Genomic DNA, 27,901 nt, shown 5'->3' with positions numbered 1-27,901 from the left:
AGATTAATTACAGATACCTCAAATTCAGAAGGTCCAAGGCCAAAGTTATTGCTATTGTTTCTCTAATCCTCACTTTCCATATTTCCTATTCCTCTTTCCCTGTCACTGTTTTTTCAGTTGGCTAAAATACACTGAGTCATTCTTAATTTCTCCTTTACCTCTCATACTACCTACAACTAATTGTGCAAGTTCTACTTTTTCAAATTTAGAAAAGTCTTGAATTTCACCCTCTCCTGTTTTCCAGGTCCTTATTTTCTCTCACTTAAATCTTTGTAATATATTCTTTTTTTTTTTTTTTTTACATAGAGACAGAGAGAGGGACAGATAGGGACAGACAGACAGACAGGAACGGAGAGAGATGAGAAGCATCAATCATTAGTTTCTCGTGACACCTTAGTTGTTCATTGATTGCTTTCTCATACGTGCCTTGACTGCGGGCCTTCAGCAGACCGAGTAACCCCTTGCTAGAGCCAGTGACCTTGGGTTCAAGCTGGTGAGCTTTTGCTCAAACCAGATGAGCCTGTGCTCAAGCTGGCGACCTCGGGGTCTCGAACCTGGGTCCTTTGCATCCCAGTCCGATGCTCTATCCACTGCGCCACCGCCTGGTCAGGCTATAATATATTCTTTTTTTTTTCTTTTAATTTTTGACCATTCTGTAATATATTCTTTTTTTTTTTTTTTTTTTTTTTTTTTTTTATTTTTCTGAAGCTGGAAACAGGGAGAGACAGTCAGACAGACTCCCGCATGCGCCCGACCGGGATCCACCCGGCACGCCCACCAGGGGCGGTGCTCTGCCCCCCAGGGGGCGATGCTCTGCCCATCCTGGGCGTCGCCATATTGCGACCAGAGCCACTCTAGCGCCTGAGGCAGAGGCCACAGAGCCATGCCCAGCGCCCGGGCCATCTTTGCTCCAATGGAGCCTTGGCTGCAGGAGGGGAAGAGAGAGACAGAGAGGAAAGCGCGGCGGAGGGGTGGAGAAGCAAATGGGCGCTTCTCCTATGTGCCCTGGCCGGGAATCGAACCCGGGTCCTCCGCACGCTAGGCCGACGCTCTGCCGCTGAGCCAACCGGCCAGGGCCCCTGTAATATATTCTTAATTACTGTCCCTGTCTCTAGTCTCTCTACTCCTCAAGTCGTCACTTACCTGTATTATCTTCCTAAAATACAGATCAGATAATGGTAAGTTACTGGATTTACAGTCCTTTTTGGTTTCCACCACATGATGAAATCCAGGATGATAGCGGGTTGGCAGTCAAGGTGTCTTATCACCTGGTGCCTACCTGTATGCACATCTAACATAATTCATTACATCACCAGTGCTCTGACTACGTTGAACTTGGTTTATAACAAGAACCACATGCCTTTACATTTGTAGTTTCTTTTTCCTAGAATGCCTTTTGACTTGTCAGAATCTTACTCATTGTTTAAAACAGACCTAAATGTCACCATTGTGAAACTATCTTGGACTCTTCTAGCAGGTTTAGTTCTTTCCTATGTTCTCATAGCACTGGTGGTTTACTGTCTACAGTAGGAATTATAATATACTGTCCCATTATATTATAATTACTTACTTATCTTTTTCTCTCTTCTGACCTTGAGCTTATTAGGGGAAAGAACTCAACTTTATTTCTTTTATGTAACCCTAGGACAGTTGCTGAATGAACATGATCTGTGGAGAAAGTTTCTTTTAAAGTCTGTAGTAGTGGCCTTGGCCAGCTGGCTCAGTGGTAGAGCGTCAACCCAGCATGTGGAAATCCCAGGTTCAATTCCCAATTAGTGCACACAGGAGAAGCGACCATCTGCTTCTCCCTCTTGTATTTCCCCCTTCTCTCTCTCACTTTCTCCTCCTCCTGCAACCATGGCTTGATTGATTACAGTGTGTTGGCCCAGGGCGCCAAGGATGGCTCCATGGAGCCTCCACCTTAGGTGCTAGAAATAGCTTGGTTGCCAGCACTAGCCACAGAGCCCCAGAAGGAGGGTGCCATGTGGATCCTAGTTGGGGTATATGTGGAAGTCTGTCTCTGTATCTCCCCTCCTCTCATTTATAAATAAACAAACAAGCAAACAAATAAGTCCTGTAGTAGCTATCATGTAAGATAGTTACATATCTAAGACCTCAGACCTATTTGGTATGTTTAGTCTTTATTTTTTAAAATTTAAGCTCCTCTTCAATATGTTGCGTAATCATCTTTAGCTACAAGGAGAACTTGGAGAATATCTGGGTTATTAATCCTCTCTTGAATTACAGACTACAGCGGGAAGAGGAAGAGGCCTTTGCTAGCAGTCAGAGCACCCAAGGGGCTCAGTCCCTCACATTTTCCAAGTTTGAAGAAAAGAAAACCAATGAGAAGACCCGCAAGGTTACCACAGTGAAGAAGTTCTTCAGTGCTTCTTCCAGGGTTGCATCAAAGAAGGGTAATTTTCTGATTCTCTTTTTTAATTCTGTGCCCCAGTGAAGTACAGAGCAAATCCACAATGCATGTGGGCTTAGCCTTTTAATGACTATAAGCTTTTAAAGCATGATTTGAGACTGAAATTGGGTTTGAGGGTTAGGCAATACAGGAAAACAAATAATTCTCTTTGGTCAGAGGACATTGTTTTTTAGTGAAGTTTATTTACTCTAGGAAAAATAAAGAGAATTGAAATGCATAGTTTTCTGTATAAAATTCATTCCCATCTAAATACCTTTTTGGATATTTTATTTTTTGTGCCTTTAATTTTTGGATTTTGGTTTATTCTTTTTTGCATATTATTGTCACTATCTATGCGTTATCAGAAATGACTGTCCTTAGGCTTGAAGTCATCTAAAAAGCAAGTTTTCTGAGAGCTTATCTGAGAGACAGTGTCTTGAGAAAATATACAGAGATCATATACAAAAGACTCACTTTGGGCTTTTGAAACAGTATGCATTTTCTAGTCTGTGGATTTATATGTACTTGATCTTATTCATCTTCTTAAAATGCTGTATAACCAGCAAAAGGTTTATCAAAGTCACACTTGTGCTACCAGTGAGTGGACAAGCTACTTGAAATGGCCTAGCAGGAAGCAAGAAAAAAAGCCTCTTAGGGCTGGCTCTGAACCTCCCATCCTGGGAACCCGTTGTGCAGTAAATTTGGAATGCTGAGTAAGATGGACCCAACTGATGGTATCGGAAGAGCTCTTTTCTGGGAGCTCCTGTCTCACTCCCAACCCTTAGCCTGGGGTAGTTGTGATGAGAATGTTTTTTAAAATCTTTGCTAATCTTTCAGATTTGATGACTGTGTTTTGTTTTATTAAAGGGAAAGTTTACTTATAACCAAAACACAGCATTTCTTTTACAAATGCAAAGCTTTAAATAATTATTTAGCAATTTTCTCTCCTGTAGGAAGAAGGAGAATAATCAGTACCTGCTAGAGATTAAATTAAGACTGTATTTGAAAAAAAAAAAAAAAAAAAAAGACTGTATTTGGCTCATGATTTAGTTATTAGGAGGTAGTTTGTAGGGTGGTTAAGAACGTGAGCTTTGAGTCACCCTGGTTTGAGTCTCAGCTTTGCAGTTTATTGGCTGTGTGACTGAGAGCAAGCTAATCTCTTCAAGCCTGTCTTCTCTGAGGGGTAGTAATATTCACCATAAGACAAGTCTTGAGAATTAAATGAGTTGATGTGGGTGAAGAGTTTAGCACAGTAACTGGCACACATTAAAAGTCTCCAGTAAGTGTTAATTATTTAAAAATACATTGTTTTTCTGAGAGAATAGTCTCTGCTAGTAAGGAGTTTAAGGACATTGATTAAAGCCATTCATTCCTATTTAGCTTAAATTCTCTTTCCTGCTTTGGGAGAGTCTCACTAATTTTTTGAATAGATGGATAGATGATAGTAAAGAAATTATAAAACTGTCAGTTCTAACTGCTTCATTTTACCAATGACATGAAAGCCCATAAAGGTTAACTAATTTATCCAAGATCATGATTTGATGTGTTAGAACCCAGGTCTCCTAACTCTGGTTTAGTTTTTTTTTTGAACTAGGGTGAGTATGTGTGTGTGTATATATCTGTATCTATAGCTATATATTATAGATTTTAGATTTCGGCCCTGGCCAGTTGGCCCAGTGTGCAGATGTCCTGGGTTCGATTCCCAGTCAGGGTACATCTGAGAAGCAACCATCTGCTTCTCTTCTTCTCCCTCTACCCCTTCTTTCTGTCTTCCTCTCTTGCAGCCAGAGGCTCGATTGGTTCTAGTGTCAGCCGCAGGCACTGAATATAGCTCAGTTTGTCTGAGCATCGGCCCAATATGAGATTACTGGGTAGATCCTGGTCGGCGCACATGCAGAAGTCTGTCTCACCATCTTCCCTCCTCTCACTTAAAAAAAGAAAAGAAAAGAAAAGAAAGAATTCTTTCCTTACCAGTACATAAAAGCATACGATCTTTGTTTCTAAATTATACAGTATTCCATTTTGTAGATTAAACCATAATTTATGTATTCTTTTAGTCACCATTTTGAACAGTTGCAGTATTGCTTAACATGAGTAGCTTTGTACATGTTTTATTTCATACATGTGCAGTTAAATCAGTAGAAATTTTCTGAGAAATAGAATTGTTTGGTCATAGAAGAAATGTATTTTTAATTTTGATGGTTACTGCCAAATTGCACTTCATTGCAATTATATCATTTTACATTCCCACGTCCATAGCATGAGTGCTTCCCCCCCCATATCCTCGTCAATATCAAACTTCAGGTTTTTGTCTAAATACTACTTTTTTAATAGTATTCATAGTAATATTAATATTTATATCTGGCCTGACCAAGCGGTGGCGCAGTGGATAAGAGTGTCGGACTGGGTTGTGGAGGACCCAGGTTTGAGACCCCGAGGTCACCAGCTTGAGCGCGGGCTCATCTGGTTTGAGCAAAGCTCACCAGCTTGAACCCAAGGTTGCTGGCTTGAGCAAGGGGTTACTCGGTCTGCTGAATGCCCGTTGTCAAGGCACATATGAGAAAGCAATCAATGAACAACTAAGGTGCCGTAATGAAAAACTGATAATTGATGCTTCTCATCTCTCTCCGTTCCTGTCTGTCTGTCCCTATCTATCCCTCTCTCTGACTCTCTCTCTGTCTCTGTAAAAAATAAATAAATTTATATCTGTAAACACAAGTGAGATTGGACATATTTCCTGTTTAGGATCCATTTGTTTCCTTTCTGTGAATTGTTATATTGAACTGTTTATATATTGAACTGTTAGGGTTTTTTCTTCTCTATTTGTAGGAATCATTTTACATTAGGGAGAGTAGCCCCTTTACGATGTAATGTACAAACATTTTTTCCAGTTTACAGTCTGACTTTTGACTGAATGTTTTAGCCATACATCCAGTGTTGTTTATGTGCTTCCCCCCCTTTCCTTTATTTTTCTTTTAATGTGGTTGAATTATTTAAGGGCTTCTACATTTTGAATCATAGTGAGGGAGCACCTGATAATGCCTTTATTATATTAAAACTTTATTTCAATTTATCATCAAAATGTATATCAGGTTCTAAAGTTAAAAATAGGATTATAGGAAATTATTCTGAGAAAACGAAATAAATTGATTTTAATACCTTCAAAAGGTACTCTTTCCTCTTAATTATCTTACTTTTTGTGTTCAAAGGAAATCATGGGTGTAGGAGGTACCTAATTCCTTACATGTATTGAATTAGAGAGCATAGTTCAAAATTAGTAGGCTTAGAATTTGATAAGAGAGCAAGTGAGTGATACTTTGTGCTTTCTGAGAGTACTTACTCTTACATCTCCCTTACCTCTGTTCTGTGAAGGTTCCAGTTTCCTTTTAGTGTATTTATTGAGGGGGGAGGAGTTGTGTGGCCAGCTGATTAAACAGTGTTTTATTTGCTTCCCTTGCCTCTTTGCTGTCTGCTCTGTCATGATCATTATATTACTTTGAATGCATTCTTTCACTTTGAGCAGTTTGACTTGAAAACTGAATGGTCGATAAATAATTGTTAATCTCCACATAAACAAATTGGCCTTTGCCTTTTTGGCAAGTAAAATCAATTTAGAAAGGTTTATAACGTTTTATTTTATCTGACATTTTTGTACCTCTACTGGTTATTTCACTTGATTAGTTTTATAAACTCATGCCATTTTTAGTATTAATGATTAAATATGTACATTAATCAAAGCATTATATATTTTGGCTAAGAAAATACAAACAGAGCAACATTTATTCAAATAGGGATATCTTTTAGATCAAGAATATAGTTTTACCTATTTGTATTCCTACTCATAAAATAGATTTAGCTTACTTTAAGGAAAGTTGTCCAAATATTTAAACATAAAATAATCTAAATTCAAGTTTGACTTTGATTAAGCATAATTTAAATAATCTTAAATTAAATACTTAAAGTAATTCCATGTATGGCTCTTCTATGTAATAAAACTTATTTTTAATTTTCCCAGCAGAAATTCAGGAAGCAAAAGCTCCCAGTCCTTCCATAAACCGGCAAACCAGCATTGAAACGGATAGAGTGTCTAAAGAGTTCATAGAATTTCTCAAGACCTTCCACAAGACAGGCCAAGAAATCTATAAGCAGACCAAGCTGTTTTTGGAAGCAATGCATTACAAAAGGGTAGGTTGAGAATAACCACTTAGAAATAGTTTTGATTTTAGGAAGGGTCTTAGAGATCATCTAAAGCAGCTTTGTCATTTTACCCCTGAGAAAATCAAGACCCAGAGATGTTAACTAAGAAATGCCACTGAACCAAGTGAAAACCTGACTCCCAGGCTAGTACTTTTCCACTGCAACATAATGGTGTTTGGATCTTCTTTGCGTGGAAAGTGTGACATACAAGCCACTTTTCTGGCATACTTTAGTACTAAGCCTTCCTAGCTTGTCTCCTTGTAAACAGTATAAACTACCCTAGTTAGTAGACCTTGAACTTTTAAGTAACAATTGTTAGACCAGTAGCAATCATTGTAGGGCATTTTTGTTTTTGTTTTGTTTCATACTCTGATTTTAAATTTCCTCTCCTTGCTGAGGTAGAGAAAAGGCAAAGCTAGAATTTAGATGTTGAAAGGGACCTTAGCGATTATCTGGTTTTAGTCCTTTTGTTTTATAGATGGGGAAGTTGAGAACCTGAGAGGGTGACTTATCCAAGGTTATACAGCTAGATTCTGCCAATGTCAGAAGTAGAACTTGTGCCTTTGACCTGTGTCTCTTTTTTTTTATTTTTTTTATTTTTTTTTTATTTTTTTTTATTTTTTTTCATTTTTCTGAAGCTGGAAACGGGGAGAGACAGTCAGACAGACTCCCGCATGCGCCCGACCGGGATCCACCCGGCACGCCCACCAGGGGCGACGCTCTGCCCACCAGGGGGCGATGCTCTGCCCATCCTGGGCGTCGCCATATTGCGACTAGAGCCACTCTAGCGCCTGGGGCAGAGGCCACAGAGCCATCCCCAGCGCCCGGGCCATCTTTGCTCCAATGGAGCCTTGGCTGCGGGAGGGGAAGAGAGAGACAGAGAGGAAAGTGCGGCGGAGGGGTGGAGAAGCAAATGGGCGCTTCTCCTGTGTGCCCTGGCCGGGAATCGAACTCGGGTCCTCCGCACGCTAGGCCGACGCTCTACCGCTGAGCCAACCGGCCAGGGCTCTTTTTTTTTTTTTTTAAAGATTTTATTTACTGATTTTATGGGGTGGAAGGAGTGAGAAGTATCAACTCATAGTTGCTTTGCTTTAGTTGTTTATTGATTGCTTGTCATATGTGCCTTGACTGGGCAAGCCCAGGGTTTTGAACCAGCAACCACTGTGCCACCGCAGGCCAGGCCACACAGGTGGCCTTTAATCTATAATTTCTAACCGATAATTTCAGTTACAATAATTCATAAGCCTTACCTGTAGAGGGACTCATTTTTTAAATAGTGATTAATTGGTTTGTAATATACCACACCTATTAAACTTAGAATTAGCTTTGTCAGAATATTTTTTTAATACTGAATTCACTTAGTAAAAGAGAAAATAAGCTTTCTTGTTTTTTGGTGTGCAATTACATTGAGAATAAATAAGCAGGCCTTTTTTTTTTCCCTTGAAAGTGTTAATGAGCAAATACTAACATTTAGAGTTAAGTAAAGCAAGCAAGATAATATTAATATTTTGACTTAGAAGCAATGATAGATTACTTTAATATGAAAAAATTCAGATTTTATGTAATATACAATTTTCATTTTTTTATCAGATATTAAAACTAAAGTTTTATAGTTATTAATGCTTCAGCCCATATGAAATGTTTATAGGATAGCCATACTATATTGGCACATACTTTATATATAGTACATATAACATATACACTATATAATATTGTATTTTAAAAAACTAGTCAGCTCAATTTATTCCTTTTTCTTTTGCTCAGAAGTGTAATGTTCCCTTGTTCTGTAATAACTTAGTTGAGTTTTGGGTTTTTTTTGTATTTTTCTGAAGTTGGAAACGGGGAGGCAGTCAGACAGACTCCCTCATGCGCCCGACCGGGATCCTCCCGGCATGCCCATCAGGGGGCAATGCTTTGCCCATCTGGGGCGTTGCTCTGTTGCAATCAGAGTCATTCTAGCGCCTGAGGCTGAGGCCATGGAGCCATCCTCAGCACCCAGGCCAACTTCGCTCCCATGGAGCCTTGGCTGCGGGAGGAGAAGAGAGAGACAGAGAGGAAGGAGAGGGGGAGGGGTGGAGAAGCAGATGGGCACTTCTCCTGTGTGCCCTGGCCGGGAATCGAACCCGGGACTCCTGCACACCAGGCCGACGCTCTACCACTGAGCCAACCGGCCAGGGCCCTTAGTTAAGATTTAAATCATTATAGTAAAGAGGTAATTAACTGGTGCAGCTACTGCTGTATTTAATTGTTTTCAAGGCATCACGTGGATATGACCTCAGAGTCCTTCTTGTTTAAGAACCACTGTGCAACCTATTTTCCATTTCTACCCTAACACCGTTTTATGGTTAAGTGGCCAAGTTCTATGCTTGTATGCTCGGCATCTAGCATGACACCTAGCACATACCTGATACCAAATAGACGTTTGTTTAAGTGAATGTCCTCGGAGAAGCCCTTCTTGTCTTTAACTGCAAGTTAATGGGTTTCAAATAAATAAAACAGATTTACACCTAAATGAAGCAACCTTACCTAACTAGCTTCAAATAATTTAATTACGTAGGTTTCTTGAGAGAATTTGGTGAAGTACAACTTGGGGTAGTTCCTGTGAGGTAATGAAATATGTCACAGTGCAAGGTGCCCTCTGTATTCATCCAAACGGCTTAAAAATCTGAAGTTAATATTCTCACTAAATAACTTTCTAGATACCTTATTCTTATGATCTACTAAGTATGAAATTTTTCATTCTTATCTATTTGCAACTGCCTTGTTGACACTGCCCTTAATTGATAATTCTTTCTACTGCATTCCTCAATTTTGTGAGTTTCAGAACACTGAACACTGGTCTGCATGTTTTTCTTTCTTCATTCCCGTTTTCTCCAGTCCTAGTGTACAGGTGTACAGTGGTGAGCAGCCTTTTCTGGAGATGGGCCAGGTCTAGAAATGAATACACTACATATTTTCATAATTGTGTTAAAATTTTTTTCAGTCATTTTATCTTTATCAGGAAGTACTTCATCTACACTCAGACTTTCTTTTTTACTTTGAGAGAGAGAAACATCAATTTGTTGTTCCACTTATTTATGTATTCACTGGTTGATTTTTGTATGTACCCTGACTGGGGATTGAACCCCAACCCTGGTGTAATAAGACAGAGCTCTAACCAACTGAGCTACCTGGCTAGGGTTTGCAATTAGACTTTTTTAGATAAATTTTCTCATCCTTAAAGAGAAACTATCAGTGTTAATAGTCAAAGGAATACACCCACTTGTCAACTTTTTAAACTATAAAAAAAAATTTTTTTTAGGAAAAAATGTGAAATGATTTTATATAGACTTTATAGAAAAGATGATCCCAAGCAATGGTTAGAGAGTATTTAAGAAAAAGGGTTGCTTTACTCTGTTAGACTGTGCTTTTTCTTAGAAAATGATGAAAAAACCTTTTGGGATTTTGTAGAACCTAAGAATTAACCAAAGCAAGTCTGCTGTATCATTTAGCCCTTTGGCAAGAACTGAAGGATCTAAGATTTACCCTTACTTATAAAGTAACAAATTAGACTGCCATAGTTTTATGGATGCTGGCAGAAGACACAAGTCTCTTGGGTCAGAAAAAAAGGCTAGTTTTTAAAACAGCAGTAAGAGAGCCAGAGCTTATCATTAGCATTTGCACCAATTCCCCGAATACCAGTTCTCACAGGGCAGTGCATGTGAATGCAGTGAGTTATTTTAGAGAAAAGGACCTTTTATAATGGGCATGAGCTTGCCCGACCTTTGCCCCAGAGGGAAACATACTGGACAGTAAACAATTGAGCCATTTTTTCACTTGAGGGAGGCTCTATCCTTGTGTCTCAAGGCTGTTGGTTATACAGCTGTCCTTGAAAAGAGCACAGAGCAAGGGCAGTCAGTGCCTCTCCTCACAAGATGTGGGGAAAAATAAGAGATCTATGTAGAATTGTCTCCCAACATCTTTCTAGTATGATAAACAGAATTCTGATAAATGGCTACATTCATTCCTTCTCTCATTCAGTTACGGTTGAGCACTAGCACTATGCCTGGCTCTGTTATAGGCGCTGAGGATATGAGGGTGAACAGTGCCCTTGTGAAGCTGACATGTTAGTGAAGGAAACACAATAAACTGATTTATAATATAATACAATGGTAAGTCCTACAAGGAATCTAAAGCAGAATAAAAGGATAGAGTGGCAGGAGAGTTATTTTACATTGTAAAATAAACACTGTAATGAAGTGGATCTGTACATAAAAATAGAAATATAAAAATGAATTTTCTGAATTATAGTAAAATGACAGTGATTATGTGGAGTCGCAAAATAGGTGATCCATTGGTACCACTGAAACGGACAAGTTAGGTCTTTAAGAGGAAGTCACAGTATTTCTACTTCCAAGTGAGTACTAGTGATAATCATAAGAATAAATGTAGTTTATTCTAAATTAAGTGTTAGGATTTGGTACAAATGAAGGGTAAGCACCTAAGTTGCAGAAAGTATATAAAGAGTAACAAGTAAATTATAACATCATAAAGGAAAATTAAAATATCAATTAAAATGTTAAGTAAGGGCCCCTTTATTAAAAATACCATTAAATTAATAGGTTTAATAGTCAAAAATTTTATCTCACAGACTCCATGATAGTAGTCCGTCTTTTGTTTATTTAAATTTAGTTTGCTTATTGGAAAAATTTGAGATTTATAAAATGACTTAAGAATAAGAGAACAAAGGAATCATTTACTATTTAGAATTTATAAACATGTTTTGACGGACATGTTCTTCCTGTAGCTGCTGCTATGACTATTCACATGGAAGTCCAGGCATAATAGTAAAACTAGTTCTCCGAAGAAATGTCTTTCAGTGGACCTAAAATTGTTTTTTTCGTGGATCTTTTTGTCTGGAGATTGAGTTTTGTACAAAAGTGAAGCTTAGAGAATTTGCATTGTAAATTTTTTTGATCAATTCATAGGTTAGGGCTAGATAGGAAACAAAGACTGAAGTCTCATTAGGAATTGGCTTTACCCAAGGAAAGCCATGTATGTGACGTACCAAGCATGCTCATGTAGAGACCCACCCTTCCTCCCCATCAAGGCAGGATCAGGACTTTTCCCATAGATTAGCTATGGATCTATTTGGGTTCACACAGCAGAGGTGAGGGAGACAACCTTTTTCGTGACCATCATGACCATCTCACATGGGTATTAGTATGAAACAGGAATAGTTACTGCTGCTACTACCATATCTATTTCTAGATGATTGTTGGAGATAGAAGGAATAAGAAAAAGAAATGAGAGATTTACTATATGCCCATGACACTGTATCCTTCTGGCTTATATGTATCATAGAAGAAGATAATTATTTATTTGCATTGTCTTTCCATTTAAACTGAATGCTAAGCATTTTATTGAACTTTTATATTATTGCTTGTACAGTGTCTGGCAATTCTAATCATATAATAACTTTTTAGAATAGATAGAAATGTAATTTTCTGGAAATTCAGGGAAAATCTTATCAGGCAAACAGAATACTAATAAAGGTATAAATCTAGCAACATGGCGAGATAAAGTCTATAAAATTCAGTTAGAGTACAACATGCTAGTGACAAGCCAAGCAGTCTTAAAAAAACAGCAATTTAAAAAACAATAGCAATAAATAAGATAAAATATTAATTACTTAATCTAATAGAGAGAGAAGTTTAGTCAATGAATTGAAAGACTAAGGATTATATCTAGAATCTAGCTGAGAAAAATAAATTTACAAATACTTTGCAGGTTAATGTGAACACTTAAAATATCATTTTAATTACAATATTGTTGTTTGTTGTAGAAAAACAAGGGAGCAAATATACCATATAATCTTTCGGGGGTAGAGAATGCCAAGATTTGGGAGAGAAAGTTTCTAAAGTTAACAAACTTTAAAATATATTCTAAAGTTAAAGTGATCACAACTTTATGTGATTTTTTTACAAGTTTTTTAAAAATAAAAAATGGGCAAACCCACTTTCTTACCGGAATCAAAATTCACAACAAATGGAAAAATTAATGTATTTAACCTTCACAAGTTTGAGCCCCCCACAACTATATGTGACTTTGATGTTAAAAGATTACTATATAGAGGAGTGAAATAAACCAGGATTCCAGAAATAGATTCACTTCCTCAGGAGCACATTATGTGACAATTGGAAACAAAGGAGAACAAGGTTGCTTTTTGCTAATTGCTGCTGAAAAAGACAGGAAGATTGTACACAGATTGTTTAAGGTCTTATGTTTCATACTGTACCTTACATTCTAGCCAAATAAAATAGCTGAACATGATTTAGGAAAAAAGTAGATTAGGATATTTATTTTACCTGTGGAGAGGAGCGAAAATTGAACCGTTGAAAAATTATTCTTAATAACCAGGTAAAATGTTGAATGTTTTAACTTTTAAGCATGTGTGCTGTGAAAAATAAAAGGCAGATAAAGTGGAAGGAAACAGCAGGAAATTGTGGTGAATATTAATAGAAGCTTAACGTTACAAAATGCATAAAATTTACTAAGGGCAGTACTTAGTCCTTACTAGATAAAGGATCAATTCTACAATAATTCAACCAAATGGCTCTTACATAGATAACTAAGACAGTAGCAAGAGCTGTCATCAAGGTGGTCACAGAGTCTGTACGTGCTGTGAAACCTACAAGATTTTTTTGACTAAGGGAATAAGAGACTTCTTAGAGGAGATAATGAATGAACTTAACCTTAAAGGCAATAACTATTGGGAACTTTCTTGGACAGCTTTTGAAGACAGCATTCATCTGATGGACAGCCATTGGAGGTTTGAGGCACAATGTGATCAGATCACAATCTAGCATGATCAGTTGGACTGTGGTGTGTGAAAGATGGATTGAAAAGTGAGAGGTTGTGTTGACTAGATAGCTCGGTTGCTTCGAGTATTATTCTGATATGCAAAGATTGGAGGTTTGGTCCCTGGTCAGTGTACGTGCAGAAACAGGTTGATGTTTTAGTCTCTATCCGTTGCTTTTTCTCTCTCTAAAATCAATCAATATAAATAAGTAAGTAAGTAAAACTGTTTAAAAGAAAAAAGATAAATGATAAGTGAGAGAGATCAAAGGTGGAGAGAGTAGCTGAATAGGTGAGGGATTACGAAGGCCCAAACCAGGAAAGAATGGAAGGCAGAGACATTGTAAAGGCAGATAAGGCAAGGTTTGGTCACTGCCCTTGATACCAGGGCATCCTTTCTGAAGTAAGCCAGAGCGCCAGAGTCTGCATGCTGTCCTGGGGGGTTTCAGTCCGTGGCTCATGCAGAGGCAGAGGCGTCGAGGAGACAGAGGTCAGTGGAATTTGCCTTTCTCCAGTGACATCTTAATGAGAATTCTTGGGAGAAGTTTCTGATGTTGGTGTCAGAATTTCACCTAAAGAATTAGTTTGCTTTTATATTTTGGACTCTTAGGTGACTATTTTCATCTTAGTGATGATTGGTAGAAAGTTTAGTTAGAGACAGATTTACAGGTTGTTGACTAAGTTTTGTATCTTCAAGGAATACATTTTTGTGTTCTCATTGCTGGCTCTGCTTTCTGTTTCTTTCCATGCTTTTTCTTCTTTTTTTTTTTTTTTATCACCTTCTAGTTTATTGTGCTGATCTGTGTTTATATTTTGTGTAGACTTCAAATATTCTTTGGAAGAAAGTAGAAAATAAGTATATATGTATTATATTTACATCGAAAATATCAGTAAAACCAAATATAAATTATAAAAGCCCAGTGTTGGGGAGGCCATGGAGAGATAAGCACATGTACGTGGTTTATGATGGTACAGTGCAGATTCTGAGGAGTATCTAGCACTTGTTCATACTCAGAAACTATTAATGCTACTTTTGTATCACATTAGTATCACAAAGGAATAACCAAAAACAACAGTTTCACATAATTATTAGCTATAATATATAATACTGAAAAAAGGGGAGGAACCCAGATGCACAGTGATAGATGATAGTTTTAAAAATTGGTTAATATAATGGAATATTATAGAAATTTGGACAAGAGTGTGGTGGTTACAGGAGTGGGGAGGAAGAAGGGGGGAGGGGAGGGGCATGAAGAAAACCAGATAAAAGGTGACAGAGGACAATTTGACTTTGGGTGATGGGTATGCAATATAATTGAATGACAAGATAACCTGGAGATGTTTTCTTTGAACATATGTATCCTGATTTATTAATGTCATCCCATTAAAATTAATAAAAATTTATTTTTAAAATTGGTTAATATAATGGAATATTATATAAATTTATATAAACATGTAAATTATCAAAATATGCATTATACCCATTGAATAAGACATGGGGTATTGTAATTAATATTTATGAAAAGGCTTTTCTTCCCTGCAGAGTTAATACAATTGGTAAATACTTGAGATTGGTACCAGTTTAAGGAGTGGAATTTGGAGACTTCATAAAATTGAAGGTTTTACTCCTGATTTTTCCTCACCTACCAAGCAGCCTTTTTATTCCTTTGTTTCAGGATTTAAGCATTGAGGAACAGTCAGAGTGTACTCAGGACTTTTACCAGAACGTGGCTGAAAGGATGCAGACTCGTGGAAAAGGTAATGCTTTGTTAGGCAGCCCAAACTGAGGAATTGCTGGTGGTTGCACAGGGCAAGTCAGCAGTTTTTCTCTTTCTCTGATGGTCCTGGCTGGTATGCCTACACCATCCTATAAACTCCAGCATTTTGGTAGTTGGTCTTATACTTAGCAGTACCTTTGAATACCACCATGTATAGCATTCCAAGATAATCACAGCAATTGGGTAATTTATTGAGCAATGTTTAATAACTTTATTAGGGGTTGGGGCAGTCAGTTAAAACTCTCTGGGAGGCTTCTAAATGAAACCCAAATTTTGGAATTACCAACTTGATGAGATATTTGTTCGTGATTATATATTCCTTATGGATTAAGGCAGGAAAAAAATTGAGAATACTGATTTAGTGCTTTAGGATTTTAGGGATTCTTCTTGAATTTGATTTCCGTTTTATGTTATTTTAGGATATACATAGCATATATGTATATCTGAGAACTCTGCTGCATATATGTACTTAGGAGAGATTGCTAAAGTTTTATAGTTAACCTCAGAAAAGTGAAAGTGTGAATCTTGCCAGCATTCATCAACCTTGGGAATTTCAAGTGCCTTTCTGATGGAGCAGTAGTCACCGACCCATGCTGAGGTCTTCCCACTTGGGTGTTGGGAAGATCTAACACCTGTTAGGTCCTGCCCAGACAGTGTAAGTTAGAAGTGGAGATTCTGTTTAAAAGGCAATCCCAAAGGTGAGTTAATTTTTTAAAAGGTATTTTTCAGTTTAACACCTTACACTTTTATTTTCGGGTGTGTTTAATGTACTTTAGCAAATTAGTTTTCTTTTATGTAGAAAATACCATGAAAGCATAGTCTTAATTTTAAATGTCCATCCTCATCTTGAGCTTTTATATCCATTTGGATATTTCAGTGCCTCCAGAAAGAGTTGAGAAGATAATGGATCAGATTGAAAAGTACATCATGACTCGTCTTTATAAATATGTGTTCTGTCCAGAAACTACTGATGATGAGAAGAAAGATCTCGCTATTCAAAGGAGGATCAGGTAGTTGTTTTTCTTTGTTTTGTTATATAGTAGTCTCCCCTTATCTGCAGGGGATTTGTTCCAAGACCCCAAGTGGATGTCTGAAACTGCAGATAGTACTGAACCCTATAGATACTTTTTTCTCCTATACACACAAACCTAGGATAAAGTTTAATTTATAAACTAGGCATAGTAAGAGATTAACAACAACTAGTAATAAAATAGAACAGTTATAACAATGTACTGAATAAAAGATACAGGAATGCATCCCCCGATATGTTTTATTAAGTTGAGAACTTCCACACTTTCACTTAAAGCAAGAACTTTACGATTTCTCTTCGGCATTTTCAAATTACCAGTATCACGTCTCTTGCACATTGGAGCCATTAGTAAGTAAAATAAGGGTGACTTGCACCCAAGCACTGCAATACCACGGCAGTTGATCTGATAACCAAGATGGCTACTAAATGGCTAATGGACAGGTAGAATGTACAGTGTAGATATGCTGGACAAAGAGACAATTCATGTCTTGGTTGAGACAGATGAGGTTTCATCACACAATTCAGAACAGCAATTTAAAACATGAATTGTTTATTTCTGAAATTTTCCTCTTAGTATTTTTGGACCATAGTTGACCGTGGGTAACTGAGACTGGAAAGTGAAACTGTGAATAAAGGGGGGACTTAATTTATTACACTATTTACTACTAACTATTGGAAGAATAAAGAATACATTGTGGGAAAATAGGGCACTTGAATTTTAGACCCTGAGAACAAGTAACAGCTAAGGTACCTGCCATCCTTAGCACATAAGCTGCTTTGTGGTGTCAGAAAGAGAAGGAATATGGTGCATTGATAGGAGGAAAGGTCACGTCACCGTCTTCCTTATCTGTCTGACTCCAAGCTACTTTTGGTAAGAACCATTTCTGATGTTTCAAATTGTTTAAAATCTCCATATTTTCTAAGGAGGAAATTTATTTATTTATTTATTTTTTTTTTTTCTTTTTTTTTTTTTTTTTTCTGAAGCTGGAAACAGGGAGAGACAGTCAGATAGACTCCCGCATGCGCCCGACCGGGATCCACCCAGCACGCCCACCAGGGGCGACGCTCTGCCCACCAGGAGGCAATGCTCTGCCCCTACTGGGCGTCACCATGTTGCGACCAGAGCCACTCCAGCGCCTGAGGCAGAGGCCACAGAGCCATCCCCAGCGCCCGGGCCATCTTTGCTCCAATGGAGCCTTGGCTGCGGGAGGGGAAGAGAGAGACAGAGAGGAAGGCGCGGCGGAGGGGTGGAGAAGCAAATGGGCGCTTCTCCTGTGTGCCCTGGCCGGGAATCGAACCCGGGTCCTCCGCACGCTAGGCCGACGCTCTACCGCTGAGCCAACCGGCCAGGGCCAAGAGGAAATTTATTACTTTCTCATTTCATTGTACTAACTAGCTTGTCAGGCAGAAAGCTCTAAATATCCATATCAAGGCAATGAGTGTCATTTTTTCTCATCTCTACCAGGGGGGTTCTCATTATTCATCCATTCCTCCAATCACATCTTTCCACTAGTACTGGGCTGATAACAGTTGGCAGAGCACCCAGTCTGTCACGGCCAGTGGAGTGAACCTCTGCTCTGCATTCCAGTGGCAGTGAAACATTTAGAAAATAGGCTGTCAAATTCGGGTACCACAGAAAGCCTGAGCGTGACAAGGTGTTTCTGAAGGAAGAGGACCAGACCAAGCAATATCAGATGGAGTTCCCAGACATTGGGACTTGTGATTGGTGGATCAGTACTTTCTGGTGTCATACCAGAAATGAGAAGCTGATCTTGGGAAGGTGGAAGATACACCTCAAGCAACTAGATGGACTTTGGACTGACATTGAGGGTGAGAACATTAATCAATCTAGTGGTAGCGTAGGCAGCAGAGTCTCTGGAATGAAGTTATGATGTGATCAGGGAACTCAGTGATTTAGGCTGGGGTGACACATGCTTGTTGACCTCTTACACAAGCTCTGGTATGCTTCAGAAGTTGAGGGCAGAGCCTAAAAGGGGCACCAGTGGTGGACAATGAAGGAAGGGAGCAGCAGGTTCTTTTCAAATCCTCATTCTCAAATACGTATCTAGTGCTTTACAGACTTAGTATAATCTCATTACAACCAGTAAAATTGTCTTAGGCTTTTCTTGTGATAGGTGCAGAAAAGAAGCCTCATTTTCAGATTCTAGTTACATGGGAACATCAGCTGAGCTCCTGATATCTGCTGGGTGATGTGCTTGGGCCTAGGATTGCCTGATTAGTCAGCGGTTCCCTTTTTTCCCTGTAACTGAAGGAAATGACAAGATAAATGACTACAGCCCATTCTTTGAACTCTTGTTTATTATCTTTCTCTCTTGTAGAGCCCTACACTGGGTTACACCTCAGATGCTTTGTGTCCCTGTTAATGAAGAAATTCCGGAAGTGTCTGATATGGTTGTGAAAGCAATTACAGGTCAGTGAAACAGAGCTTTTATATTTGGATGTTTTTCCCCTGAAGGTAACTTTACTATCTTTTCAGCCACTGAAATAGGTATGGATTTATAAAACATAAAGTATTTCTAAAAGACAGACTGCCAAAGATATATAAGAGTGTGATAATAGTGTTAGTTTTAAGAATATGAAGCATTCTCATTAGCAAGTAAACTACTTTTCCCTTCACTTTCCATAACCCAGTCTCTTATTTCTTGGGTATTGAACTAAGCTAAGGTCACATACAGCTAGGGTAAATTTATTAAAACTCAGTTGTGAGGAGGGCAGCAAGATGGCAATGGAGTAGGCAGACGTACCAACTTCCAACTCCCAGAACCAAAGTGGATTACAACTTAATTTTAAGAACCATCATCTGGGAAAACCAACTTTGAACTAAACTAAGAGGACTCTTCAACCAAGGAACACTGAAGAAGCCACACTGAGACTGGTAGAAAAAGCGGAAACGCAGAGAGGGCTGCCCAGCTCCCCAGAGCGAATGGCAGCCTGGAGAGACTCATGTGGCGGGAAAAGAGTTTAGCGGAGGGGGGGGGGGGTCCTGAGTCCCAGGAACAAAGTCCCAGCCTGCAGCCCCAGAGCTTAGAAGAGGCAAATGGATAGTATTTAGCTGCGAAACAAGTTAGGATACTGTTTGTGAGAAAGAGACAGTTTTCTCAGACCCAGGATTCTTCTTAAAGGGACTGTGCAGAAAACCTCTCACAACCACTCACCTGGGGCTCCAGGGGATGGGAGAGCTGAGAGGACCGGAGTAGTAGGAAGAGAGTGTAATCTAGGAGGCACAGGGAGAAACACTTTGAGGGACAGCCATCCTAACCCCTGGGCTAAGTCACTCCCCAAATTGGAAGTGAGTATATCCCCTGGAACCAGCAGTACCAGCAAAGGGAAGCAGGACATCAGCCAAACAAGCTCTCCCACAGCACTCAGAGCAGAGCAGCTTAGAAGGGGGAAGCTTTCAGGACTACAGTATGTAGTGTTAGGGTCTGGCCTGCAGCACCCCCACCTACACTGCTGAGGGCTTGCTGGAGGGCGGGAGCCGGTGGGGCAGAATTCGGGCCAGCCATGCCTGAGGCCCAGCGTGAGCTCAGTCTAGCCCAGTGGGGGTGGAGGGGACTCTGAAAGCGGTCCAACCCAGCTGTGGCTCGCCTGCAGGGGAAGGGCAGGAGCCCTGGAACAAGCGGAGATCCGCCACTGAGCAAGAGTGCGCAGCCTCGCCCCACCTGCAGAGCCGAGGTTTGCGGCCCTACACACAAGCCAGCTCCACTTGCAGGGGCGGGGCAAAAGCCAAGGAAAAGGCAGAGATCTGCAGCTGAGCTTGCACCTGTAGCCCCGCCCAACCCACAGAGCCAAGGCTTGCTGCTGGACGCACAAGCGGCCGCGGGGTTGGGGTGGAATCCCCAGAACAAGTGGAGAACCACAGAAGAGGAAAGGTTCTCATCCCTGCCCTTGATGCTGAGGCTTGTGGCCTGTGCGCATCATGCAACCCCACCAGCAGTGGCAAGGTGAAGGCCGAGACCAGCTGAGGCTTGTAGAGCTGGGCACATGAACACAGCTCCTCCCAGTGGAGGAGAGGCGGAAACCACAGTGACAGCGCAGCTGGCTGGCACCTGCAACGCCCATACCTAAATGCCCTAGGCAGCAGCAGAGGGAGTGGTGGGCCTGCAGACAGAGCACACCTAGGGAACACAGAGGCAACACCCATTGGACTCCACTGGCCAAACCCTTCTTATACACAGACAAAATGGGCAAGCAGAGAAATGCAACCCAAATGAATCAAGAGAAAGCCCCAGAGAAGGACTTGAATGAGTCAGAGATAACCAAATTACCGGATGCAGAGTTTAAAATAGTGATTATTACGATGTTCAAAGAACTTAGAACAACAATAGATGGTCATTACGAACACCTAAATAAAGAGATAGCAAATATAACAGAGGAAATTTAAATAATAAAAAGGTCAGTTAGAGCCCTGGCCAGTTGGCTCAGTGGTAGAGCGTCGGCCTGGCGTGCAGAAGTCCCAGGTTCGATTCCTGGCCAGGGCACACGGGAGAAGTGCCCATCTGCTTCTCCACCCCTCCCCCTCTCCTTCCTCTCTGTCTCTCTCTTTCCCTCCCGCAGCTTAGGCTCCATTGGAGCAAAGATGGCCCGGGCGCTGGGGATGGCTCCTTGGCCTCTGCCCCAGGCGCTAGAGTGGCTCTGGTCACGACAGAGTGACGCCCCGGAGAGGCAGAGCATCGCTCCCTGGTGGGCGTGCCGGGTGGATCCCGGTTGGGCGCATGCGGGAGTCTGTCTGTCTATCCCTGTTTCCAGCTTCAGGAAAAAAAAAAAAAAGTCAGTTAGAAATGACAAATACAATATCAGAAATGAAGACCACAATGGAAGGAATTAAAGCAGGATGGATGAAGCTGAGGATTGAATCAGCGAGTTAGAGGACAAGATAAACAAAGACACGGAAGCAAAGCAAAAAAAAAAAGACTCAAAAAGTCTGAGGAAACTCTAAGAGAGCTCTCTGACAACATGAAGAGAAATAACATCTGCATCATAGGGGTTCCTGAAGAAGAAGAGAAAGAACAAGGGATAGAGACTTTGTTCAATCACATCATAGCTGAAAACTTTCCTAAATTGAGGCAGGAAAAAGTCTCACATGTTCAAGAAGCACAGAGAACTCCATTAAAGAGAAACCCAAAGAAATCTATACTAAGACTCATCATAATTAAAATACCAAAGCTAAGTGATAAAGAGAAAATATTAAAAGCTACTAGAGAATTAAAGGGTATCACCTACAAAGGAGCCTCCATAAAGATGACATCCGACTTCTCAACAGAAACACTTGAGGCCAGAAGGGAATAGCAAGAAATATTCAAAGTAATGCAGAAGAAGATCCTACAACCAAGACTACTTTTTCTAGCAAGGCTATCGTTTAAAATTGAAGGAGAAATATAAAGCTTCCCAGACAAAAAAATATGCAAGGAATTCACTACAACAGGGGTCCCCAAACTTTTTACACAGGGGGCCAATTCACTGTCCCTCAGACTGTTGGAGGGCCGGACTATAAAAAAACTATGAACAAATCCCTATGCACACTGCACATATCTTATTTTAAAGTAAAAAAACAAAATGGGAACGAATACAATATTTAAAATAGAGAACAAGTAAACTTAAATCAACAAACTGACCAGTATTTCAATGGGAACTATGCTCCTCTCACTGACCACCAATGAAAGAGGTGCCCCTTCTGGGTGTGCAGTGGGGGCCGGATAAATGCCTCAGGGGGCCGCAGTTTGGGGACCCCTGCACTACAACTAAACCAATGCTGCAAGAAATGCTAAGGGGCCTGTTGTAAACTGATCAAAGAGGGAAAAGAATATAGCAAAAGAGGAATACAGCTTTAAAGAATAAAATGGCTCCCTGTGGAATTTGTACAAATGAAGTGAATGGTGATCAGGATGCCATCTTATGTGAAGCCTCTTGTCAAAAATGGTTTCTTCGGATCTGCACTGGAATGACTGAAACAGCTTATGGCCTGCTAACTGTGGAAGCATCAGCAGTATGGGCTGTGATACCTGTATCGCTGACAAAGATGTCCAGTTAATGCACAGTAGAGAAACTTTTGGACCACCTGCAGTGGGCAGTGATGCTTAATCACAGGCATTAACTAAAATAGGGTGTTTTTATTTTTCTAGGTATTACAGAGGTTCAGTGACACAGGGTTTTAATGTTTTACATTAAATGCACATGCAAAAACTTTAAAAATGGCACATGTTTTTTAATTTTTAATGTTTGCCATTTTATGACATATCAATAATATCCTTAAATGTAAATGGATTAAATGATACAATCAAAAGACATAGGGTAGCTGCGTGGATAAGAAAACAGGACCTTTACATATGCTGTCTACAAGAAACACACCTTAAAACAAAAGTTGCACATAGACTGAAGGTAAAAGGATGGAAAAACATATTTCATGCAAACAGAAATGAAAAAAAAGCTGAGGTAGCAATACTTATATCAGACAAAATGGACTTTAAAACAAAGGCTATAGTAAGACATAAAGAAGGACACTACATAATGATAAAGGGAGCAATCCAACAGGAAGGTATAACCATTATAAATATCTATGCACCTAATGTAGGAGCACATAAATATATAAAGCAGACTTTGATGGATATAAAGGGCGAGATCAACAGCAATACTATAATAGTAGGGGATTTTAATACCCCACTAACATCACTAGATAGATCCTCAAGAAAGAAAATTAACAAAGAAACAGCAGACTTAAAGGACACACTAGATCAACTCGATTTAATAGATATCTTCAGAACCTTTCACCCTAAGCAGCAGAATATACATTCTTTTCAAGTGCTCATGGTACATTCTCTAGGATAGACCACATGTTAGGGCACAAAAGTGGTCTCAACAGATTTAAGAAGATTGAAATCATATCAAGCATCTTCTCTGATCACAATGGCATGAAACTAGAAATCAACTACAACAGAAAAAAACTGAAAAATACTCAAACACTTGGGTACTAAATAGCATGTTATTAAATAACGAATGGGTTCACAATGAGATCAAAGAAGAAATAAACTCCTAGAAATGAATGATAATGAGCATACATCAACTCAAAATTTATGAAACACAGCAAAAGCAGTACTGAGAGTGAAGTTCATAGCATTACCGGCATACCTTAAGAAGCTAGAAAAAGCTCAAATAAACAACTTAATCCTGTATCTAAAAGAACTAGAAAAAGAACAGCAAGTAAAGCCCAGGGGTAATAGAAGGAAGGAAATAATAAAGATCAGAGCGGAAATAAATGACATAGAAGCTAAAGAAACAATATAGAGGATCAATGAAACCAGAAGCTGGTTCTTTGACAAGGTAAACTAGATCGATGAACCTTTAACTAGACTCACTGAGAAAACGAGAGAGGACTCAAATAAATAAAATTAGAAATGAGAGTGGAGAAATAACAACTGACACAACAGAAATACAAAATATTAGTGTAAGAAATTACCAATGACATATTACCCATAGCAATTTATAAATTCAATGCAATTCCTATTAAAATACCAATGACATACTTCAAAGATATAGAACACATATTCCAAAAATTTGTGGAACCAAGAAAGAACAAGAATAGCCTCAGCAATCTTGAAGAGGAAGAATAAAGCGAGAGGTATCACACTTCCTAATATCAAGTTATACTACAAGGCCATTGTACTCAAAACAGCCTGGTACTGGCATAAGAACAGGTATATAGATCAATGGAACAGAACAGAGAACCCAGAAATAAACCCACACCTTTATGGACAACTGATATTTGACAAAGGAGGTAAGAGCATACAATGGAGTAAAAACAGCCTCTTTAACAAATGGTGTTGGGAAAATTGGACATCTACCTGCAAAAAAATGACACTAGACCACCAACTTACACCATTCACAAAAATAAGCTCAAAATGGATAAAAAACTTAAATGTAAGCCGTGAAACCATAAGGATCTTAGAAGAAAACAGGCAGTAAGCTCTCCGACATCTCTCGTAGCAATATATTTGCCAACTTATCTCCATGGGCAAGTGAAATAAAAGACAGTATAAACAAATGGGACTAAAAGCTTTTGCACAGCTAAAGACAATAAGAACCAAATAAAAAGACAAACTACACAGTGGGAGAACGTATTCGACAATATGTCTGATAAGGGGTTAATAACCAAAATTTATAAAGAACTTGTAAAACTCAACACCAGGAAGACAAAAAATCCAATCCAAAAATGGGCAAAAGAAATGAATAGACATTTCTCCAAAGAGGACATACAGATGGCCAATAGGCATATGAAAAAATGCTCAACATCACTAATCATTAGAGAAATACAAATTAAAACCACAATGAGATATCACCTCACACCAGTCAGAATGGCGCTCATCAACGAAACAACACAGAATAAGTGCTGGCGAGGATGTGGAGAAAAGGGAACCCTCCTGCATAGCTGGTGGGAATGCAGACTGGTGCAGCCTCTGTGGCAAACAGTATAGAGATTCCTCAAAAAATTAAAAATCGAACTGCCTTTTGACCCAGCAATCCCACTTTTAGGAATATACCCCAAGAACACCATAGAACTGTTCCAAAAGGAGAAATGCACCCCTGTGTTTATGGCAGCATTGTTCACAATAGCGAAGATCTGGAAACAGCCCAAGTGTCCGTCAGTGGACGAGTGGATTAAAAATCTTTGGTACATATATACTATGGAATATTACTCAGCCATAAGAAATGATGACATCGGATCATTTACAACAACATGGATGGACCTTGATAACATTATATTGAGTGAAATAAGTAAATCAGAAAAAACTAAGAACTATATGATTCCATACATACATTGGACCTAAAAATGAGACTCAGAGACATGGACAAGAGTGTGGTGGTTATGGGGTGGTGGGGGCAGGGAGGAAGGAGAGGAAGGGAGTGGGGGAAGGGGCACAAAGAAAACCAGATCGAAGGTGGTAGAAGACAATCTGACTTTGGGTGAGGGGTATGCAACATAATCAAATCTCAAAATAACCTTGAGATGTTTTCTTTAAACATATGTACCCTGATTTATCAATGTCACCCCATTAAAATTAATTTAAAAAATTTTTTTTAAATAAAAAAAAAACCAAACAAACTTAGTTGCATATACCGTATTTCCCTATGTATAAGACACACCTTTCCCAAAAAACTTGGGGTCTAAAAACTTGGGTGCATCTTATACAGTGGTTGTAGATTTTTTTTACTTGTATTTCCCACTTTTTCGCACTTGTTTTTGCACTCGTTGAAGACAGGGCTTCGTCATCAGACAGATGAAGACAAGCTAATGGATGGGAGTTTTGACAGGGATGAGAAGCTGTATGAATGAAACTTGAGTTCAATAACTTTATGTAATACATTTCTTTTCAAATTTCCGGCCCCAAATTTAAGGTGCATCTTATACATGGGAGCATCTTATACATGGGAAAATATGGTATATATATTCAAAATAGGTTTGGAGAGAGCAAAGGAATTGGTGAGGCAAGGTAATCCTCAAGTTAGCATTACATATTAAAATGATACTTCTAATTGGTTGTTAATCAGAGAAGTGCTTTGAATTACTTCCCTGGTTTGTTCAGGAAGTACTTAACGTGCCCTAAATTGCTGTGTGGCTCTGCCAGTCTGGACAGGTCCAGGTACCAAATAAGGTTTCTGTTTCTTACTCATAGGAGTAACTCAGCAGAAGTGTAACACAAATATTTAAAAGACAGAAACTAAAAAGAAACAAAAACTAAAAACCTCCTAATGGAGGCCAGCTTCTCCTTAGCTAAGGAGAGGAGTTGGAAAGACTTGCTCATGCAGCAGTTGTTAATGAAATTCTGCTGGAAGGAAAGGGGCCAGCAGCGTTGGAGACAGGTGATTAAGTAGGGTCCTTTGGTTATAAGGTCCAGAGACTCACTCAGGTAACAGAAAAAATGGGGGTTTTCTTAAGATATACCAGGGTTAGGAGGGAGGCAGGACTCACAGCAACAGTTCCAGGGCCTCTCTAGAAACTGGGTTAACTGCTGTTAACCTGAATTTTCTCCACTTTCTCAAGTTCTGCTTCTCTGTGTATATCTTTGCATTTCAACTCCTGTTATTAAATGGATTATTATCTTTATTGGCATAGCTAAATACTGCCGTCTTTGTTGTTCAAAGCTTTTCTGCTAGGCTATGTCATAGGACCAGTGAATTTAGTTCTTTGGGTCAAGGCCCACCCCCAGCCCTACCTTTTGCTCAGAGAAGATTGTAAGAGCTTGAAGGTGAGAGCCTCTAAAAAGCCTGGACGTGGGCCTTTGAGACTTTTACCAAGTTCAAGAGCAACTGTTTATGTTTCAAGTACTCCATAGGAATTTATGTTGAGAACTCTTTTCTGAAAAGTCATAGGACAGACCTTGCACAACCAGAAACTACAAGTACCCAACTGTTCTTTATTAAAAATAGGAAGAGGATTTCAATACATCAGCAGTTTACTAATAGAATTTGAGGTAAAACTTTTTCTCAAGGCACCTGAGATGAGTTTCAAGAGATCTTTTTTTTCTTCTTGAGAGAGAGAGACAGAAAGGAGAGAGATGAGAAGCATCAACTCATAGTTGCATTACTTTAGTTGTTCATTGATTACTTCTCATATGTGCCTTGACCAGGGATCTCAGGCAGAGCCAGGGACCTCTTGCTCAACCCAGTGACCCTGCACTCAAGCTGATGAGCTCAGGCTCACACCAGATGTACTGCACTCAAACCTGAGTCCTTGGGGTTTTGAGCCCAGGACCTCAGAGCCCCAGATCAATGCTCCATCCACTGAGCCACCACCGGTCAGGCAAGAGATCTTTTGTTAGTAAAAGTTCAGCCACAGCCCTGCCCGGATGGCTCAGCAGTAGAGTGTCGGCCCAGCGTGGGCATGTGGATGTCCCGGGTTCAGTTTCTGGCCAGAGCATACAGGAGAAGCACCCATCTGCTTCTCCACCCTTTCCCCTCTCCTTTCTCTCTCTCTCTCTTCCCCTCCCACAGCCAAGTCTCCATTGGAGCAAAGTTGTCCCAGGCACTGAGGATGGCTCCATGGCCTCCACCTCAGGCACTAGAATGGCTCCAGTTGCAACGGAGCAACAGCCCAGATGGGCAGAGCATCGCCCCCTAGTGGGCATGCCAGGTGTATCCCACTTGGGCACATGTGGGAATCTGTCTCTCTGCTTCCTCGCTTCTCACTTTGGGGGGGAAATTTTTTTTTTTCAGCCACAAAATTGTAAAGCATTCTTAATCTTTCTCATTTTAGCCCTGACATCTTGTCAGTCCAAGTGCAAACATGTTCTGCCTCTATGCAGACCAAAGGTTATATGATTACTTTCTTCCTAATCTAAAAATGTCAGTCAGCTTATGTACTGGAGTATTTAGAGAGGATAGGCTATAATAATCATCTTTTATATGTAATAAATCCTAAATATGGAGATAGCAGTTAATTTTCTCCAAGTCATCCCATGTGCTACTAATCAGCACTATCAGTTTATAAATATACTGCGTGAGGCATTGTTTTGTTGTTGTTTTTTTAAGTGAGAGGAGGGGAGATAGACAGACTCCTGATGCTTGAATCACCCAAGCTATCCTCAGTGCCTGAGGCCGATGCTCATACCAACCATCCTCAGTGCCTGGGGCCAA

The 27,901-nt window shown here is 39.7% G+C and overlaps 1 protein-coding gene across 6 annotated transcripts in view; it reads left to right on the top strand.

Annotated features, from left to right (window-relative positions):
- Window positions 1-27,901, top strand: part of LOC136403583 (BTB/POZ domain-containing protein KCTD7) — a 106,451-nt gene that overhangs the window by 68,169 nt on the left and 10,381 nt on the right. For 5 of the 6 annotated variants that reach the window (XM_066382474.1, XM_066382470.1, XM_066382473.1 and 2 more), the window contains 5 exons: window positions 2,248-2,414; window positions 6,426-6,595; window positions 15,121-15,202; window positions 16,100-16,232; window positions 18,592-18,683. In XM_066382474.1, coding sequence (XP_066238571.1) covers window positions 2,248-2,414; window positions 6,426-6,595; window positions 15,121-15,202; window positions 16,100-16,232; window positions 18,592-18,683 — 644 coding nt within the window. The remainder of the gene's footprint in view (window positions 1-2,247; window positions 2,415-6,425; window positions 6,596-15,120; window positions 15,203-16,099; window positions 16,233-18,591; window positions 18,684-27,901) is intronic. The other variant, XM_066382471.1, reaches the window with a different exon arrangement.

This window comes from Saccopteryx leptura, chromosome 4, assembly GCF_036850995.1.
Source record: "Saccopteryx leptura isolate mSacLep1 chromosome 4, mSacLep1_pri_phased_curated, whole genome shotgun sequence".
Lineage (NCBI taxonomy): Eukaryota > Metazoa > Chordata > Mammalia > Chiroptera > Emballonuridae > Saccopteryx > Saccopteryx leptura.
Note: the sequence above shows the minus strand (reverse complement) of the source record. Positions and strands in the feature narration are given on the sequence as shown.